Below are 21,569 nucleotides of genomic sequence, written 5' to 3' on the forward strand. Positions count from 1 at the left end.
ACCTAAATGTAGAAGGTGGACCAGTTGCTTCGATCTGTTGAGAGCCCTAAATAATTGCCCATGTAGACGATTTCTAGGACGTCTTTGGTTGCTTCCGGGTACTGACCAAAGTTGTCTCGGACGGTGCGTTGGAGTGCATATTTAGCACAAGTGAGCGAGTCTTTAGCCCCAAAAATATGGCGCGCGTATTGATATGCTACAACATTTGCTGTAGGGTCATACCGCCACAAAAAGCACAGTGGTGGCTGGTCACATTCAGGGACATCAAACTGGAAGAACAAACCCTCAAAATCTGCGGACACGGCAAATTGATGCTCACTAAACCTGAGTAGAGCTTGAATTAAGTTCTGGAGCAGGTTGTGGCCAATGAGGAAAGATTTGTTCAAAGAAGTGCCGTGGGACTTCGCTGCACCTTTTAGTACCCTACGCAGTTTCCTCGGCTTGTTCGGGTTGATTACGCAATGATGTGGTAGTTACCATTTGTTATCTGACCATTGCTTGACCAAGTGAGCATCAGGAACTGTTATTAGTTAACTTTTTTCAAGGTCCGTCCGATGATTTTTGCGCAACTATCTTTAAAGGTTGTGTTTCTCGAGAGCGGTTTCGCGAGAGATTCAAGTTGTACCCGTCACAAAAAACTATTCGGGAGCTTGATGTTGGCATCAGCCCAGAACATACTGACATCGTATCTTTGGCTATTATGAAAAATTGTAGTTTCAAGTATTTCGTGCGCGTGCGCATGCGGATCGTGGGTGAACCTGCTTGTACTTGCCGCACGATTCTGTATTGTACCATGACTTATCTCGACAAGCCAGTGCATAATCCTATTCAATATTTAAAATACATTGAGACTAAAATTGAAATTGACGGGAGTGGGCCATTTAGAACCCAACCTATGGGCAAGCCAACAGCAAACGGTGAGCGCTTTTCGTCGGTTGAAAAGTACTCTAACGAGCGATTTGCATGGTAGACATCCCGTACAATCAAATCAATGTTTCCCTAACTATTTTCTACTGGATCTAGGACGGCAAGTTGTGGGTTAGTTTATTGCATGGAGTTAACTTCAATGATGTCGGAACCTCATAGGGACAGAATGTTTCATTCACATAGGGACGCAGAGTAAATGCTTCGAGTTCTTGATCTTTATGAGGTGTTATAGTCAATTAGACCACTTTTGTGTCACCTATTTATTCTTTCTTTCTTCCTTTGATGGTCAATTTTATTGCGGTAATTTGCAAACCGAGTCTAGTTGAGAGACTATCGGACACCCAAGAGTTGCTGCAAGTGGTGTCGCATGAAACCAACGCTGTTTTATTAGTTCTAGAAGAAAAAGTTAGTTTCAGTTCTGTCACCTGAAGGAGGCCTTTGCTTTGACTACCATGGCAGAAGACAAAGTGGTAGTTTTGCTTGGTTGCTGTTGACCGGTAGAATGTCTACTACTAGTACTACCTACAATTGACATTGAATTATTGATGTTCTTAGTTGAGGGTTTGCCTAGAAAAACACTTTCAACTCCGTGAAGCAAGGTGTTATGAGAGCTGTTGCAACTATCTTTTCTATATTTATGGGGACTTGGGCACTGCCTAAACGTATTTTTACCACGCAAGCAAGAAAAACAGAGCTCTGCCTCAGCTACTACTTGGGCTCGCTGCGTGGGAGTCTTTTCCTTGAAGACATGACGTTCTCACATCCGATGGCTGCCTTTGCATACAATGCAGCTTCGGACAGTTGTTGACCAACTTTATTGTAAATTCTGGTGACTCCTTTGTTGCGTATTTGCGGCAATTGCCTTTGACGCAACTACTTTTTTAGTTACTGGGTTGATGGAGTCTTGAGTCATGGTTTTAATTGCGGTATTCTTCATTAAGTCCAGCGCTTCGGCCTTCACCTTTAAGCAGTCGTTAAATTCCAGAAGAGTAGGTTTCACCTAATACTTTTTGACAGCGACGAGTGACCATAATTCCTTCATGATGGCTAGTAGCTTTTGCACGGCAGTTTTGAGAAGAGCAGTTGTGTTTAAATCTGAATTGTATGAGAGTGACTTAAAGACCCCGGAAAGACTTGAAATGCACCCTGAATAGTTAATGATGTTATCGCTACCTTCAAAGGTAGAAAGCTGCGGAATTTGTCTAAATGGGCACATACGACCAACAGTTGTTTGCCAAAAGTAGTTTCTAAGGTCCCTAGTGCGACTTTGTACATTGCGCCGCGGTAGGTGAAATCGGCTATAGCTGTTTTAGCTTTCCCAGTTACGAGGGTCTTAATGTATGTCAGTTTAACGCTATCAGTAAGAGACTGAGAGTGAGTTGAGTTTTTAAATTGAGCATACCATTTGTGCCACTGTAGGGGATCCCCAGTGTAATTGGACAATTTCCATTTGGGTAGCGGGTCATTCCTCTTGCTAGTTATGACGATTCCGTTTGCTGGTTACGGCGTCATCAAATGGTTTAATCAGGCTTGCATTTTCAAATGCAGGCGACGCAGGCGTGGGATGGGGTGGACCGGGCGTGACAAAAGGGCGTGACAAAAGGTCGTGACAAAAAGTGGCGCGATGGTAGTTGTTGTACTGAAGGGGATAACGTGGATACCACAGGTTGCTGCGTGGTTGCTATAGAGTTGATTTCAAGTAAATTTTGCGGTAGAGTTGATTGCGAGATTTGATGAACGATTGGAAGTTAGAAGTGCTTGGGGGTAGGGTTGGTTTAAACTTGTTGAAAACGGCTCCATTTATTGTCGACGGATTTACGTTTGGTGGGTTATTCTTAGGAAAACGCCACAAATTTAGATCAAGGTTACAATAAGAGTAAATTTCGGTGCGTTGGAACAGGGTACTAGGCGGGCTTAGGGCGAACGTGCAGTGTTTTGCTGTGGATTGTGGGGGACGGTTAAGTAGGTTGTTGCGCTCGCTGGAATAGAAGACGGAATCACGGGAGGCTGAGGATTAAGTAATTGATTAGGCGGGGTTAAAGGTGGCGGGTTCACGAGTGGGTTTGGAGGTGGAGGAACGTTTGCGGGGATAGGTATTAGAGAGTTGTTTTTCGTGTGCAATAATAAATTGAGGTGGATCTTGTTGTGTTGTACAAAAAGGGGTTTGGGTAGATGCAGCTGACCAAGCATACTAGATCTTTTTGGTCTCAAGTGTACAGCGGACTGATCCGTGATTAGGTTTACCTATGGGTTTTTGAAATATCAGGTACAAAAATGTAGGAGTTCGATGGTACCATAACAGGCGTCGTTAGCCGGGGAGGTTGCATAGATGGCTGAAGTACTGGGAGTGCAAAATTTTCTACGTGGAATGGTACTTCATTTCACCACACCACTGCCTGATGGACTATGTTTCTGCTGGACCCTTCGATCAATGGCGGATTCCTGCAATTGGACTTGGACGTGTTCCCGATACAATGCTTCTTGCTGAGCCATAAAAAATGCAATTCCTGACCGCGTGCACTGAGATAGAATTTAAGTTTTATGTTTTATTTAAGTTATATCAGACGATTTAAGTTAGCTGCAACATCCTTTGAGTTTTCTGTAGGTTTACTAAGGGTAGTAATTTGAACGGGATGGTCAGTGAAGGCTGAACCAGGACGAGAAAAGTTCAACTCACTTGCAGCAGTCAATGAGTTACCGGATGGAAACCAACTTTTTTAATCCTGAACAAATTTCTGACTTCTGTCTGATCCCCTATCTTTTTGTGAATTTAGTTCACTTGAGTTGTGACTAAACAAATAGCGATTATCTATCAATTCGGCCTCATCTAATTTAGCTGCGGTAACACGCTGACAGTGGTCTCCCTCTATTTTTTGGAGCCATCTGTTCCATTTGTATTTCAAACTCTTTTTACCGCATGGCATTTTTGTGTTTTTGCATAGCAAGGTACATGGCAACTTTTTCATAAATTTCAGCCTCCTCGCGTTTTAATTTTGCCATGAGAAAGTCATGTTTAAGCTGGCTAGACATTGTTGATGCAGTTGGGCGCAAACTTCTGTTAGCCTGGACTTGAGTATTAACGCCATCGCAAACGGTGTCTCGCTCATCAACGAAGTCAAAATAGCTTCTATCTTCGAGCAAGAATTTTTCATTGTTCTTAAATACATCATCCGACCATTGCATAGGGACAGGATAAAGTGAACCTGGGTTCTCGATTTCACTGGCCAAGTCAAACAGTTCTTCATTTTTCAGCACCAGTTTACAGAAAACGTCTTTCAATTTAGAAACCAATCGTTCAACTCTAGATTCTAGATTAGATCTTGCAGTATAGAGCTTTTTCAATTTCTTTTGCTGTTCGGCCACGATCTTGCTTGAAACGGCTAATTTCTTGATGTAAATATAGTACTTTCTAAACAAACAATTGAATAAATGTTATAGCGAACCCAAATGACGACAACTTGATAATCAAGACACCAAAGAGCAGGAAAGAAAATTATGAGTCACAAATTACTCGGTGAAAATAAGTAACAAAAATGAAAGAGTGTCTAAAGTGTTTTAAGCAACGTGAGAATAAACAGGAAGAACATCGATCGGTGAGGATGGGCCGGTTGGACGAAGCACGAGGAAACGAAAAACATAACAGATGGGGAGGAAACGACGGGCGAACGGTGCAATACAAAACTGGAGACGAACGGACCGGGCAGAAACGCAGGTAAGAAACGGACAACAAAACAGACGAGACGGAAATGCTGGGCGAACGATGCACGAGGAAACGTCGAGCGATTAGCGCTCAAGAAAACGGAAAGACGGGAAGAGCGAGGTGAACGAGCAAGGAATTGGGAAGTGCAATGCAAGCTGACCACAGCAACAAACTCAACCAAACAATCTAGCCGTACCACCAAAACAAACTAAACGGAACCATCGGATACAAAAAAGAAAAACGCAGTTTTGGTACAGCGCTGTTATAGAGCAATAAACGGAGCCCGGAGATTTGATAACTCAAAGAACGAAAAATGTGGATGGTACAATATTGAATCGAGCGACGAAAGAATGGCTAATCTTTTTCACTCCTCTTCTTCAATGAATTTAGTGCAATTGACAAAAAGTAATGTTTGGAAAAAATTTTGTCGACGAAATTGTCAAAATTTTATACTTTTGGCCAATTTTTCTCAGTTTTTGGTCATTTTTTTTGCAAATTCTTGAATACGGAACGGTAATCCAGGAAACTGGACGGTTTTATGCCTGAAAGTACGCGTATCAATCTTCGATTTTATTTTTTAATATTTTTGAATTACGTCAAAATTGACCAAGAATGCTCAAAGTTGAACAATTTAGAATAATGTTTTCTCAATTTTTTTTACATCAGAGATTATTTTTTGATATAAATAGTTACTGCTAGTAAACTTCTTGTAAACTTTTTTCATCCATTTAGTTTACTACTGCTCTGCCGTAAATTAGTTTGTTAGTGGTATGATAGACCTTATAATGAAAAGTTCTAGCTTGTCATGCAGTAGCGTTTCTCCTTCTTCCTAGGGTGTGACATAAGTTTATTCTGAATTTTTGGCTATTTTGCTTGATAGAGTTTGTTGTCTGCTAGCATAGCACTTCCCCGCCTCCTCACGTGTTCCCCACGCTCTTTCCTGTCTTTCCGTTTCGTTGAGCTCCGTTACAATTCCGTCTGTTTTTCCACCCCTCTGTTATGTTTCTTGTTTTGTCGTGCTTTGTCCAACCGGCTCTCCCTCGCAGATCATTTTTCTTCCCGTTTAGTCTCTCCTTGCTTAAAACACGTTAGACACTCTCTTGCTTTTTGTTATTTACTTTCGCCGAGTAATTCGTGACTCATTATTTTCCTGCTCTTCGGCGTCTTCATTATCAAGTTGTTGTCGTTTGGGTTCGCTATAACCCTTATTCCAACTGTTTGTTTGGAAACAATTCGATCTACATGAAGAAAGTAAGGGCTTCAAGATCATACCCGAACAGCAAAAGAAATTGACAAAGCTCTATACTGCAAGATCTAATCTAGAATCTAGAGTTGAACGATTGGTTTCTAAATTGAAAGACGTTTTCTTTAAACTGGTGCTGAAAAATGAAGAACTGTTTGACTTGGCCAGTGAAACCGAGAACCCAGGTTCACTTTATCCTGTCCTTATGCAATGGTTGGATGATGTATTTAAGAACAATGAAAAATTCTTGCTCGAAGATAGAAGCTATTTTGACTTTGTTGATGACCGAGACACCGTTTGCGAGGGCGTTAATACTCAAGTCCAGGCTAACAGAAGTTTGCGCCCAACTGCATCAACAATGTCTAGCCAGCTTAAACATGACTTTCTCATGGCAAAATTAAAACGCGAGGAGGCTGAAATTTATGAAAAAGTTGCCATGTACCTTGCTATACAAAAACACAAAAATGCCATGCGGTAAAAAGAGTTTGAAATATAAATGGAACAGATGGCTCCAAAAAATAGAGGGAGACCACTGTCAGCGTGTTACCGCAGCTAAATCAGATGAGTCCGAATTGATAGATAATCGCTATTTGTTTGGTCACAACTCAAGTGAACTAAATTCACAAAAAGATAGGGGATCAGACAGAAGTCAGAAATTTGTTCAGGATTAAAAAAGTTGGTTTCCATCCGGTAACTCATTGACTGCTGCAAGTGAGTTGAACTTTTCTCGTCCTGGTTCATCCTTCACTGACCATCCCGTTCAAATTACTACCCCTAGTAAACCTACAGAAAACCTACAGCGCCCTGCCCCCAAACAATGCTAACTACCCAATCAGTCGTCAAATGTCGCAATCAACTCTACCGCGAAAAGTTAATAGAAACCACGAAGCAACCTGTGGTATCACAGTTATCCACTTCAGTTATCCACAACAACTAGCATCGCGTCCAACATACGGGTGTACCGCTCCCATGCCATTGTGCTGGGTTGGCCCACCGCATCCCACGCCAGCGTCGCCTGCAGCCATAAATGCAAGCCTGATTAAAGCATTTGATGACGCCGTAACCAGCAAAAGGAATCGCCATAGCTAGCAAGAGGAAGGACCCGCTACCCGAATAGAAGTTGTCCCAATACAGTGGTGATCCTCTACAGTGGCACGAATGGTATGCTCAATTTAAAAACGCAACTCACTCTCAGTCTCTTACTGATAGCGTTAAACTGACATACATTAAGACTCTCGTAACTGGGAAAGCTAAAACAGCTATAGCCGATTTAACCTACTGCGGCGCAATGTACAATGTTACTATTGTTATTATGTTAACTTATTTTATTATTTGTCGGGATTGTGTTTCCCGTTTTCTAAGTTTTCAGAATGAAAAGAGTATAAATTTATATAAAATAACTCCAGTTAGGGCGGACCCAACGTTAGCTCCTTTTACAGCTTTACGGTATAAAGAGTTAGGGATCCTTATTTCTGCGCGCGAAATAGGCTTACCTATATCCCTAAGACTAAACGACTCTGTGAAACACTGACGATAACCTTCTATTAATACGGCACTAATACAGTATAGCACTGGAGTCAAGAGTATAAACATGGTGTATCTAAACTAACAGACTGACTACAGTTAGTGGAGCAGGCGCATCATATAAGAGAATAGTGTCTTCGCAGTCTCTGATTGGCATGAAGTGTACTTCCACTGTCTCTACTGCTACAGTTAACTTAACCAAAGGACTTGTGTTTCACCAAAAGAAGATATGAAATCTGTCTTTATAGAGAAAAAAACAGTCAGAGAACAAAAAGGGCAAAGTCAGAAAATACGTTTAAACTTTTTCAAAATATTTAAATCCAAAGTCAAGAAAGCAATTAGCAATTACGCATATGTTGATCTTGAAAACTATTAAAGTCATTTGATAGCTTTATTTAACTTTTCTCACAGCACTTTGTTTGGACCCTGACTACAAAAAAAAACAAATACAGACAAAAACTTAAATCATTTCAATTTTGCAAGGATAAGGTGTCGGAGCCAATAAGATCAAAATCTATTGAAAAAAACATAAATATAGTCAATTGCGCTTTATTTAATAGCGGGAGACCACCGTCAGCGTGTTACCGCAGCTAAATTAGATGAGGCCGAATTAATAGATAATCGCTATTTGTTTAGTCACCACTCAAGTGAACTAAATTCACAAAAAGATAGGGGATCAGACAGAAGTCAGAAATTTGTTCAGGATTCAAAAAAGTTCGTTTCCATCCGGTAACTCATTGACTGCTGCAAGTGAGTTGAACTTTTCTCATCCTGGTTCAGCCTTCGCTGACCATCCCGTTCAAATTACTACCCTTAGTAAACCTACAGAAAACTCAAATGATGTTGCAGCTAACTTAAATCGTCTTGAAATGCTATCTCAGTTCACACGGCCAGGAATTGCATTTTATATGGCTCAGCAAGAGACATTGTATTGGGAACACCACCATGGTCAGTTGTATTGGGAACAACACCATGGGAACACCATGAGTGTATTGGGAACACCACTCAGCAAGAGACATTGTATTGGGAACACCACCTTCTATTAATACGGCACTAACACAGTATAGCACCGGAGTCAAGAGTATAAACATTGTGTATCTAAACTAACAGACTGACTACAGTTAATGGAGCAGGCGCATCATATAAGAGAATACTGTCTTCGCAGTCTCTGATTGGCATGAAGTGTACATCCACTGTCTCTACTTTTACAGTTAACTTAACCAAAGGACTTGTGTTTCACAAAAATAAGATATGAAATCTGTCTTTATAGAGAAAAAACAGTCAGAGAACAAAAAGGGCAAAGTCAGAAAATACGTTTAAACTTTTTCAAAAAAATTAAATCCAAAGTCAAGAAAGCAATTAGCAATTACTCATATGCTGATCTTGAAAGCTATTAAAGTCATTTGATAGCTTTATTTAACTTTTCTCACAGCACTTTGTTTGGACCCTGACTACAAAAAGAACAAATACAGACAAAAACTTAAATCATTTCAATTTTGCAAGGATAAGGTGTCGGAGCCAATAAGATCAAAATCCATTGAAAAAAACATAAATATAGTCAATTGCGCTTTATTTAATAGCGGGAGACCACCGTCAGCGTGTTACCGCAGCTAAATTAGATGAGGCCGAATTGATAGATAATCGCTATTTGTTTAGTCACCAGTCAAGTGAACTAAGTTCACAAAAAGATAGGGGATCAAACAGAAGCCAGAAATTTGTTCAGGATTCAAAAAAGTTCGTTTCCATCCGGTAACTCATTGACTGCTGCAAGTGAGTTGAACTTTTCTCATCCTGGTTCAGCCTTCGCTGACCATCCCGTTCAAATTACTACCCTTAGTAAACCTACAGAAAACTCAAATGATGTTGCAGCTAACTTAAATCGTCTTGAATTGCTATCTCAGTTCACACGGCCAGGAATTGCATTTTATATGGCTCAACAAGAGACATTGTATTGGGAACACCACCATGGTCAGTTGTATTGGGAACAACACCATGGGAACACACTGAGTGTATTGGGAACACAACTCAGCAAGAGACATTGTATTGGGAACACCACCTTCTATTAATACGGCACTAACACAGTATAGCACCGGAGTCAAGAGTATAAACATTGTGTATCTAAACTAACAGACTGACTACAGTTAATGGAGCAGGCGCATCATATAAGAGAATACTGTCTTCGCAGTCTCTGATTGGCATGAAGTGCACATTCACTGTCTCTACTGCTACAGTTAACTTAACCAGAGGACTTGTGTTTCACAAAAAGAAGATATGAAATCTGTCTTTATAGAGAAAAAACAGTCAGAGAACAAAAAGGGCAAAGTCAGAAAATACGTTTAAACTTTTTCAAAAAAATTAAATCCAAAGTCAAGAAAGCAATTAGCAATTACGCATATGCTGATCTTGAAAGCTATCAAAGTCATTTGATAGCTTCATTTAAATTTCCTCATAGCACTTTGTTTGGACCCTGACTACAAAAAGAACAAAAACAGACAAAAACTTAAATCATTTCAATTTTGCGAGGATAAGGTGTCGGAGACAATAAGATCAAAATCTATTGAAAAAAACATAAATATAGTCAATTGCGCTTTATTTAATAGCGGGAGACCACCGTCAGCGTGTTACCGCAGCTAAATTAGATGAGGCCGAATTAATAGATAATCGCTATTTGTTTAGTCACCACTCAAGTGAACTAAATTCACAAAAAGGTAGGGGATCAGACAAAAGTCAGAAATTTGTTCAGGATTCAAAAAAGTTCGTTTCCATCCGGTAACTCATTGACTGCTGCAAGTGAGTTGAACTTTTCTCATCCTGGTTCAGCCTTCGCTGACCATCCCGTTCAAATTACTACCCTTAGTAAACCTACAGAAAACTCAAATGATGTTGCAGCTAACTTAAATCGTCTTGAAATGCTATCTCAGTTCACACGGCCAGGAATTGCATTTTATATGGCTCAGCAAGAGACATTGTATTGTGAACACCACCATGCTCAGTTGTATTGGGAACACCACCATGGGAACACCATGAGTGTATTGGGAACACAACTCAGCAAGAGACATTGTATTGGGAACACCACCTTCTATTAATACGGCACTAATACAGTATAGCACCGGAGTCAAGAGTATAAACATTGTGTATCTAAACTAACAGACTGACTACAGTTAGTGGAGCAGGCGCATCATATAAGCGAATAGTGTCTTCGCAGTCTCTGGTTGGCATGAAGTGTACATCCACTGTCTCTACTTTTACAGTTAACTTAACCAAAGGACTTGTGTTTCACAAAAAGAAGATATGAAATCTGTCTTTATAGAGAAAAAACAGTCAGAGAACAAAAAGGGCAAAGTCAGAAAATACGTTTAAACTTTTTCAAAAAAATTAAATCCAAAGTCAAGAAAGCAATTAGCAATTACGCATATGATGATCTTGAAAGCTATTAAAGTCATTTGATAGCTTCATTTAAATTTTCTCATAGCACTATGTTTGTACCCTGACTACAAAAAGAACAAATACAGACAAAAACTTAAATCATTTCAATTTTGCGAGGATAAGGTGTCGGAGCCAATAAGATCAAAATCTACTGAAAAAACATAAATATATTCGATTGCGCTTTATTTAATAGCGGGAAACCACCGTCAGCGTGTTACCGCAGCTAAATTAGATGAGGCCGAATTAATAGATAATCGCTATTTGTTTAGTCACCACCCAAGTGAACTAAATTCACAAAAAGATAGGGGATCAGACAGAAGTCAGAAATTTGTTCAGGATTAAAAAAGTTCGTTTCCATCCGGTAACTCATTGACTGCTGCAAGTGAGTTGAACTTTTCTCAACCTGGTTCAGCCTTCGCTGACCATCCCGTTCAAAATACTACCCTTAGTAAACCTACAGAAAACTCAAATGATGTTGCAGCTAACTTAAATCGTCTTGAAATGCTATCTCAGTTCACACGGCCAGGAATTGCATTTTATATGGCTCAGCAAGAGACATTGTATTGTGAACACCACCATGGTCAGTTGTATTGGGAACACCACCATGGGAACACCATGAGTGTATTGGGAACACAACTCAGCAAGAGACATTGTATTGGGAACACCACCTTCTATTAATACGGCACTAATACAGTATAGCACCGGAGTCAAGAGTATAAACATTGTGTATCTAAACTAACAGACTGACTACAGTTAGTGGAGCAGGCGCATCATATAAGCGAATAGTGTCTTCGCAGTCTCTGGTTGGCATGAAGTGTACATCCACTGTCTCTACTTTTACAGTTAACTTAACCAAAGGACTTGTGTTTCACAAAAAGAAGATATGAAATCTGTCTTTATAGAGAAAAAACAGTCAGAGAACAAAAAGGGCAAAGTCAGAAAATACGTTTAAACTTTTTCAAAAAAATTAAATCCAAAGTCAAGAAAGCAATTAGCAATTACGCATATGATGATCTTGAAAGCTATTAAAGTCATTTGATAGCTTCATTTAAATTTTCTCATAGCACTTTGTTTGGACCCTGACTACAAAAAGAACAAATACAGACAAAAACTTAAATCATTTCAATTTTGCGAGGATAAGGTGTCGGAGCCAATAAGATCAAAATCTACTGAAAAAACATAAATATATTCGATTGCGCTTTATTTAATAGCGGGAAACCACCGTCAGCGTGTTACCGCAGCTAAATTAGATGAGGCCGAATTAATAGATAATCGCTATTTGTTTAGTCACCACTCAAGTGAACTAAATTCACAAAAAGATAGGGGATCAGACAGAAGTCAGAAATTTGTTCAGGATTAAAAAAGTTCGTTTCCATCCGGTAACTCATTGACTGCTGCAAGTGAGTTGAACTTTTCTCAACCTGGTTCAGCCTTCGCTGACCATCCCGTTCAAATTACTACCCTTAGTAAACCTACAGAAAACTCAAATGATGTTGCAGCTAACTTAAATCGTCTTGAAATGCTATCTCAGTTCACACGGCCAGGAATTGCTTTTTATATGGCTCAGCAAGAGACATTGTATTGTGAACACCACCATGGTCAGTTGTATTGGGAACACCACCATGGGAACACACTGAGTGTATTGGGAACACAACTCAGCAAGAGACATTGTATTGGGAACACCACCTTCTATTAATGCGGCACTAATACAGTATAGCCCCGGAGTCAAGAGTATAAACATTGTGTATCTAAACTAACAGACTGACTACAGTTAGTGGAGCAGGCGCATCATATAAGAGAATAGTGTCTTCGCAGTCTCTGATTGGCATGAAGTGTACATCCACTGTCTCTACTGCTACAGTTAACTTAACCAAAGGACTTTTGTTTCACCAAAAGAAGATATGAATTCTGTCTTTATAGAGAAAAAACTGTCAGAGAACAAAAAGGGCAAAGTCAGAAAATACGTTTAAACTTCTTCAAAATAACTAAATCCAAAGTCAAGAAAGCAATTAGCAATTACGCATATGTTGATCTTGAAAGCTATTAAAGTCATTTGATAGCTTCATTTAAATTTTCTCACAGCACTTTGTTTGGACCCTTACTACAAAAAGAACAAATACACACAAAAACTTAAATCATTTCAATTTTGCGAGGATAAGGTGTCGGAGCCAATAAGATCAAAATCTATTGAAAAAAACATAAATATATTCAATTGCGCTTTATTTCAACACTATCACTGCGATTGTTTTTTTAATGCGCCATTCGTGTGGTGATTAGGCAAGACAAAAATTTGAACCTGTAGAAATAAAAAACGTCACAAAACTAATAAACAAAGTTTATGAAAACTCGTAGTCTAAACGCCAAAAAACCAATATTTAAAAAATATAATACTGATTAAGTCTACATGATTATTCACCTAAAAACGAATGCTACCCTTCTCTTTAACAAGTCTCCGCTTAAAGAATGCAAAAAACTTTGAAAATGGCAAATAACAAAAAGTCTTTTATTGTTTTTTGAAAACGAATTTTGAAAACCATAAGACATAACAACCGTAGATTTTCGACTAAAAAACCCTAATTAATTTAATTTTTTGATGCTTAGGAAGCAGTTGTTTATGAAATTCTCGAGACTCAGTCAATAAACTACACATTAACACTTATTACAGGCAGATTTTAAAATTTCGAGACCATTATTATGCAGACGGCGCAGGAGCTATAAAATATATGCTATTCGCTGAAGTTATTAAGCTTGTTCATTGGCCTCCCTTTTGCTCGTGGAGTGAATTTTAAGATTTTTAAAATTTTGTAGATTTTGAAATCTTTCTGGTCTATAAATAACAAAAAGAAGTAAAAAAGGCAAATGTATTTTAAAAAAACACACAGCGCCTCAATAAAATCCGAATAATTTTTAAATTAATAATTTCCACAACTAATAATTTCCACAACTACACCAAAACTGATTTTGCTGCTGCTGCTTCTCCATTGCTACAAACAAGATGCTAAATGTTACCGAAATAATTATTTTGACAAAAGAGGCATTATATCAAAAACAATTGAAGAATTTTGGTTACTTATCGATTTATGTTACTAAAAAAGCATTATATATCAGCTGAAAGTTTCGTAAAGGTTCTCCACAGCTACTTAGAGCTCCAATTAGGAATTCAAATAATTAGACTCAGTCATAAGAATACAAAAAGGGCATCAAAATCTTAAAAATCTGAGACTGAATAAAAATTTATGAAAAAAAACAGTTTGCCGGAGCCATAAAAACCGCGAGCTTCCCTCATAAAACAATTTTTTTCCTTTAGAATAAAAAATGTTTCCATTTGTAAGTAAAAAAGGGATCTATTATTTACTGTACTTTTCATTGAGAAAGGAGTTTCTAGAAATCGGGATGAAAAAAATGCAAGAAAATATTTCGAAAAAGACAGACCAAAAAAAATCCGAACCCAATTTTTATTGCAAAACTCAACAATTAGACCCGAACTTAGCTTGCTAATTTTGCTCGGCAGTTAAAAAACACAATTGTTCTAAATATTTTGGGTAAGGGTTTTCTGTAAAACAAAAATTTCAATGGATCAAAACAAACTATGCTTTTTATAAATATGGGTTTAATTTACAAAAAGACAGCATAAGTATTAATTTCTGAACTTTTTCTGAGAACTCGGAAGCACAATTTGCCAATTTTTAAGTAAAGGAAGATCGTTCCAGCAGTTTTAATATCAGCAATGCCATACAAACTGGACAAAGTGGGCCAAAGAGGCATATTTGATGCCATTTTTTATGAGAAAAAAGATAAGGTGCTATATTTTTTTCAATCAAGTGGGTTCAAACAGTTTATCAACTCTCTTAAATCCCTAAATTTAAAACCAATGATAATATTGTTAATAAATTTTTCATATTTTAGCAAAAATTGATCAAAATTTAAGCAAAAAAATACGATCAAATCAGCGGAAGTTAGGCTAACATTCACAAATCATTAAGCTTCCAATAAACCTCAGATAAAACGAAATTCAAAAACTCTTTGAAATTCGAAATTCAACATTTGGCAAGCGTTCTATTGATACCACTCACAATCCTCTACGATGAATATATTGATCGGCGAAAATTGACCGAGCAGAAAAAACCCAGTTGAGTATATAGTTCCTCCCCCCAATAAAGTGAGTCGGAACAAAAATAAGGTTCATTCAATGGCATAAGTACTTAAAGAGTCTTATGGCTTAGTTAGAGTACAATATACCTGCAAATTTGTGTCTATTAATATTATGATCTGGGAACATGAATAGAGGAACTGATAAAATATTTATAAGAAAAATGTTTTCTGATAAATCGATCTCTTTTGTTCCTGTTAAACTTAAGTCTAATAGAAGGGGTAGTAATACTGTATTGAGAAACAATACAGATGCTTTGATGACAAAGAGCTTATTAAAATTGCTATGTCAAAGAGGTATTGTGGCTTATGTCTAAATTGTTCCGTAAATTGTTTCTTCTCCGAGTTGTCGGCGGAACCCGTGTTTGGCTCTATGAATTGATGATTTTGCACAATTTTAATAAAAATTGTATAGTTGCATTTGACAAAGGGGCCTTATAAGGTATATTAAATACACCCCCCCCCTCTTTCCCATTAGATTACTGTATGGAGGGTACAATTGGAAAATTCCGCAAACAGTATAGGTCCGAATGATTTTATCTGCAACTGTGACTGTATATGGACCTTTCATTTTTCGAAAAAACGTTCAAGAGCACGTGAGAGTTTTTAAACTACTATTTGCTCAAATAAAGTGTATGAAACTGGGCGAGAGATGAGTGAAGAACCCAGTGATGTCGTTATCTTCATGGACAATTTCGACAGTCCAGAGAAGGATGTTGTCCTTCCCGACCAAACCAGGTGAACGTCAAGAGAAGTTTCTAAGTTTTAATGGATCTATTCTGTTTTTTCCAACTCTGTGAATCTCCCAACCAATGAACAATGGTTACCTTAAATTTGAACTTAAGCAGAAAAACGAAGGAAACTTAATTGTGCTGGCAGAAGCTTGTCATTAGAGTTCACGCTCTAAATAAAAGTACAATTAGAAAGTTTAGTTAATTTCCACGCGCTTTGTAATAAAAATTCATCCTTAATGTAATTTAAATCCACACACACAAAAATTGAAGTTCAAGCGTAGTGTAATCAAAGTCCATGTTGTTGAAAATGACAGCTTTTATGTAAACAGATTTCGGATCTTTTCCGTTTGTCCCCCCAGTACGTTATGCCCCCCATTTACAGAGCACGTGCCATTACATAGTAAACCATTATGTAAAAACATGGCACGTGCGTCTGGGGGTGCAAATAGTATGCGCCCACTAAGCTTGGGGACACAAACGGAAAAGTCCCAGATTTCTAGAAAAAAAAGGTTTTAATTTTTAGGAAAAGCTCCAATTTTGTTGTATTAAACTAAGTCAGAAAATTCTGTGAAGGGCATGCACTTTTCTCCCACTAAAGACAGACTAACTTAAGGGATCAAACACATTTAAACCCCCCTCGCGTGATTATACTACTGTAAGGGTGACTTTAGTCTTGTGGGGTGGATTTTTTTTTCAAGAACTTAAGAATTTCTAAACGAGCATTTTTGAGCACATTGATATCGAAAAAAGTGTTTACTCTCTGAAAATCGTACTTTATTTTTTCTTTCCTTCTTTCTTTTTGTATCTGGTTAAGTATATAAAATGGATTTATATGAAGAATTCAGTCTAGTATTCTAAATTAAACGGAAACTGCTCTATCAAATTAATTGCTTCAAGATGTTTCCTAATAATGATAAGAGCTTTAACTCTCAGAACTGGGAACAATTATTCGGCAAACGAAAGACGTATGTTAGAAAATTTTGTGCTATGCACAAACTCGCACGAGTTTTATTGTTGTTATTTTCTCTGACTTCACAGTAAAGAGTCCGTTCTGTCTAAAAACAATATAAATCAAGTTCCAAAATTTTTACGCTCATGCATGTATGAATATTTTGTGATCTGCGTTTTAAGATTGATTCGAAGTTGACGTTGTAATCCTGAGTTTTAACTTATGGAAAAATCATAATGTGGATTTTTTGTTTCGTGTATTCTCTTGCAAGTTGGTTTGATTTATTAATCTTATTTTTGATTACTTACTATTATAATAATTTTGATAAAATTGGTGTATTGGGTTTAAAACTTCACTGAGACATTATATTTTTTGTAATGTGTATACAAAATATCGATACCAAAAAAAGTTATTTCAATTTCAATTCTTGAAAAAAGTTTTTTATCAGCGAATGACAAGATTTCATCATAATTAATGGTTTAGTCACGGTGGCGAAAAGCGTTTTTGATTAATTTGGTACATCAATGAAAACATTGTTCAAAAAACGCATGATAAATTAGGTCAATTATTGTAAAGCAAAAAGGGTACCGGAGGCGATACAAATTAACCTTAATTGCATTGAAATTTTAGTTTGTCTTGAAATTATGTCACTATATTCAGCCTACGTTATCCTAAAAGAATTAAAAGGAAGTAAAAATTTTCAAAAGCATATAAGCAGAACAATTGAATTTTTTTGTTGCCATTGGAAAGAAAGTCACTTTGTTTTGCTGAAGGGCATTATCATCGATTCAAATGCCCATCACTTGCCTCAGAGGACTTTTATTGACTTTTTTGAATGATCATGCAAGATAATAAATATTTTTTCAATTATTTGAACTACCGAGATATGGCAACATTTTTGAATTAGAGTGTCATAATTAAAAAAACATGTCCCCTAAAGTTGTGTCAATGATACAATGGCATAAAATTTTTAGTTTCATTTTTGCAATTTTTTTTGGCGCCGACAAGAAGTACACGTATGCAGATCTCAACTGTTTTTCTCTGGTATATTAAGCTGGTACAATTCGTTACATTGCTTTCAGACTAGTTGTCTTAGAATATTGGAAAGCAAATACGCCCTGGTCAAACTGGTCAAAACACAATAGATTATTTATAAAACATTAAACTTTTTCCAAAGAACAGGTCAAAAATTTCAAATTTTTTTTGTAAAAGTAGTTTTTTTAAATCAAAATCTAAATGATTTCTTGAAATCTTCTCGTTTTTGCTAGCATATGTTTTATTTTCTTCAGATAGGTGTCGAAAAGCTAATCTGAGAACATTTTTAGGTCCTGCTTCTGGGAGATTTTTATGAATGAAAAGTAAGTGCTCATGAAATGTTAACTTCTCCCAATCAATTTGTTTCAATTTCTGTCGCAATGACAGTTTTGAGATTGTATCGATGTGATCTAATTTTTAGTTTAAAAATTAATCAAAAGATGCGTAATTTATTTGTTTATTAAAGTTTCAAAAGCAAACAAGATTACCTTTTTATATTGTTTCATATATTATCTATTAGCAGTACCAATTTTTTTTAAAAAAATTATTTTAGTTTGACACAGGTTGATACTTGACTTATAAAAGCTGCATTTTTTTCAAAAGCCTTTTCAATGATTTATATCAAGTTTTTAATGTAATCTGCATATTTTTGACCTTATAAATATGCAACAAAAAACTGTGCGTGATTTTTTAATGGCGTCTCCATAATTAGTTTTAATTTAACACAAATTGTAAAGCGAAAAAGAGCAATAAAAGAGAGCAGCCGAGAGATCGCAATCAGACCATAAAGATCCATTTTCAAGTGTCTCATTACATGGAAGAAGAGAATTGTGTCTCGTCTCTTTCTGAAGGGGCAAAAAATAGGGCAATTGCATTATGAAAAGGAAATAATCATGCATGTTTGCTATGCTCATATCACATTTGATCACTAAAAACAGTTAGCGAGAAGTTTTTTAATTAAGTTAAGTCGCATTTAATTAAATGCAATACCATAAAAAACAATAGACGTTTGAAATAATTATTTTTTGTTCACTTAATTTGAGATCACTCTAATACATGTGAAGGGCTGTATTTCTTTCTTGGTTTTCTACTTTCAGGCAAAAGTTTTTCTTCTGATTTCTCTAAAATGTAGTCTGAGTAAGTATTTTAATTATAGTTAATTTTGTCACCCAGCAAGCAGATAGCCCAGACCAGGGTAACTTGTGACCACACTCAAACCATTGTAATGACTTCCGTGCGCTGAAACGGAAATACAGACCCAGCAGCAGTTTCGAGCGCAAGCTGGCTAAACCGGAGGTCGCTGTGAAAATTATTTTACAGAATCTGAAGAATGGCGAGGTTAAATAAAACCCAGTTTAGACAATATCAACCTTTTTTTCAGCCCTGAGCCAAATAAAGATGACGGTGGGAAAGATTCAAGGTACGTCATACTAATCTCATAGTTTAAAAACCTTCAAAAATTGTCCCCGGGGGAGCTATGATTAATGCTAATAAATCTTCGTCCAAAAAATTGTTGCGAGCTCTACCTTCTCTTACTGTACAGGTAGCAAAAATTCCACTGCAACGATCCCTTAACCGAATATGTGTCACCTCTTTCATTTAAATTTTGGTTTTATAATCTCGTCCCACACAATATAATGCGTACTTTTCTGTTGTGAATGATCCGTATAGCCTACCCGAGTCGGATCCGGATGTTAATCTTGCAAGATCTTGCAAGATTCTGGTAAGATCATGCAAGATTAACATCGTCTTGCAAGATCTTGCAAAATTAACATCCTTTTGCAATAACTTTGCAAGATCTTGCAAGATTAAAATCCGGTCTCGGCCAGGGTAATTAGGCCGAGATAGACATTATATTTGATTTGTTATACTCAATTATAGAGGTGTAGAAAGATCAGTATTTTAAGATCTTACTCTATCAGTAAGGACATGAGACAGTTTCCGGATCTATTCTGTTCCCCCCCCCCCACCCCCCAGTGTTTTTTATGACCCCCAGTTGTAAATTATATGTTGTTATATAGCACGTTACTATGTAAGAAAATAGCACGTGCGACTGGGGGTGATAAAAGATTTATGCGCATTAAGCTGGGGGGTTCGAAACAGAATAGATCCCCGGTTTTGTTATGTCAGATTTGACTATGGTCGCGCAGAGAGTCCGGACGCAAACATCTCTCTATCATTCAAACAACGCAATGCCATGTCAATTCCCGAAAAGGAGACCAAAAAATCATAACTTCACATTATTCAACTATTCCTTCATATCCCTTAATCGGTTTAAATTATAAATCGGATGGTAAGTCTAGCAAAGCAAAAATTATTCAGCGATAATTAGAATAGATTTTCGGATCTTTTCCGTGTTTGTGCCCCCCAGTACCGTTATGCCCCCCCCCCCCGTACGTTATGCCCCCCCCCCCGTACGTTATGCCCCCCCCGTACGTTATGCCCCCCCCCCCCCCCGTACGTTATGCCCCCCCCCCCCGTACGTTATGCCCCCCCCCCCCCAGTTACAGAGCACGTGCCATTACATAGTAAATCATTATGTAAAAATATGGCAAGTGCGTATGGGGGTGCATATGATATGCGCCCACTAAGCTGGGGGGGGGGGCACAAAAGGGAAAGGTCCAGATTTTCTTATGATCTGGATGGGTCTGATCATACGACGACGGAAGAGTATGGCCATACGAATTTTTGGGGGGAAACAGAATAGATCCCGCATTTTTTTTTTGTATGAGGACTTCGACATGGATAGCCAATGCTATTCCAATACGCACCATAGAATATAAGCTATCAATTATGGATATACTCAAGGTCTACTGAAGCATAAAGATGAAGTGATTCTCAAGAAAATGGAACTAATTTTAAAGAGGAATATTTGAATAATGACAAAAGTTAGGAGAAGTGGGAAAGAAAAGAGGAAATGACGAGGGGGAAGAAAGTGACGATGATGATGACGAGGAGGCACAGGAGGGTTTCGAGGTTGCATTGGACTTGGGCTCTGACTTTGTGGCGAAAAACGTGAGGTCAACAAGCGAGCTGTATCTCAAGCACAAAAAGCCCAAGTAAGGGTTCAAGTTCTAAATCCAAGTTAATCTTTTGGCGTTAACTATAGGTTATGCTACTCTTATGTTACTGAGAAAATCTGAACTCGTCGAGAACTGCGTAGTTTTTCCAGATATAAGCTAGAATTCATCAGAGCGTTTCACATATTTCAGAAGTTGCAAAATTTTCAAAATTTCAAAATTTCAAAATTTTGAAATGCCAACAGTTTTAATATCTGGCACTGTATATTGGAAAATCTTGCATTCTAGAATCTGGCACTGCGTAGATCGGGAATTTTTAAACCTACAGGTGCGTATTTTAGGCTCAAAATAGGATCGTTTTACATAGCTTGACCAGATGTTCTACTTGTTCACTGTACACTTATCTGGAGGTATGAAGTCCTGCAAGTAACGGACATTGTTTAAAATATCAGTACTGGATCATATTCATAGTAGCTGTGCTGGCTTAGAAAAGTTATTAGGCTATGCGCCCAGGGACCAGCTTCTGAGCTCAACCGCTATAGAGAGAAAAATTAGTTACAAAATGCAAAATCGAAATGGGCAAAATAATGGGAGTGAAGGAAGGTTCATAGAACAAAACTCTAAAATCTATTGTAAACTGTGCGTAATTTAACTTTGACGCAACCTTGTTCAGCGTAACCCTAGCCAGGGAGACCTTTAACTCTGATGTGGTAGGGGTTTTATTCGCTTGATCTTAATTACCACACTAGAGCTAAACCAATATTATTATAGCGACCTTAATTAAGTGCTACAATAAGTCTCACTATATGCTCACAATGTTCTTTTCTAATTTCCAAATCTAAGTGTTATTGATTAGATATAA

The 21,569-nt window shown here is 37.6% G+C and overlaps 1 protein-coding gene across 1 annotated transcript; it reads left to right on the forward strand.

Annotated features, from left to right (window-relative positions):
• Positions 1-15,565: 15,565 nt before the first annotated feature.
• Positions 15,566-20,746, forward strand: LOC142357718 (uncharacterized; the record flags this gene model as incomplete). Its single annotated transcript, XM_075409266.1, has 4 exons — positions 15,566-15,707; positions 19,069-19,107; positions 19,818-19,897; positions 20,572-20,746. Coding segments are annotated over exons 1-4 (380 nt in total), but the record flags the coding sequence as incomplete, so codon positions are not given.
• Positions 20,747-21,569: the final 823 nt, after the last annotated feature.

This window comes from Convolutriloba macropyga, unplaced genomic scaffold (genome assembly GCF_964194025.1).
Source record: "Convolutriloba macropyga unplaced genomic scaffold, txConMacr16.3 SCAFFOLD_755, whole genome shotgun sequence".
Lineage (NCBI taxonomy): Eukaryota > Metazoa > Xenacoelomorpha > Acoela > Convolutidae > Convolutriloba > Convolutriloba macropyga.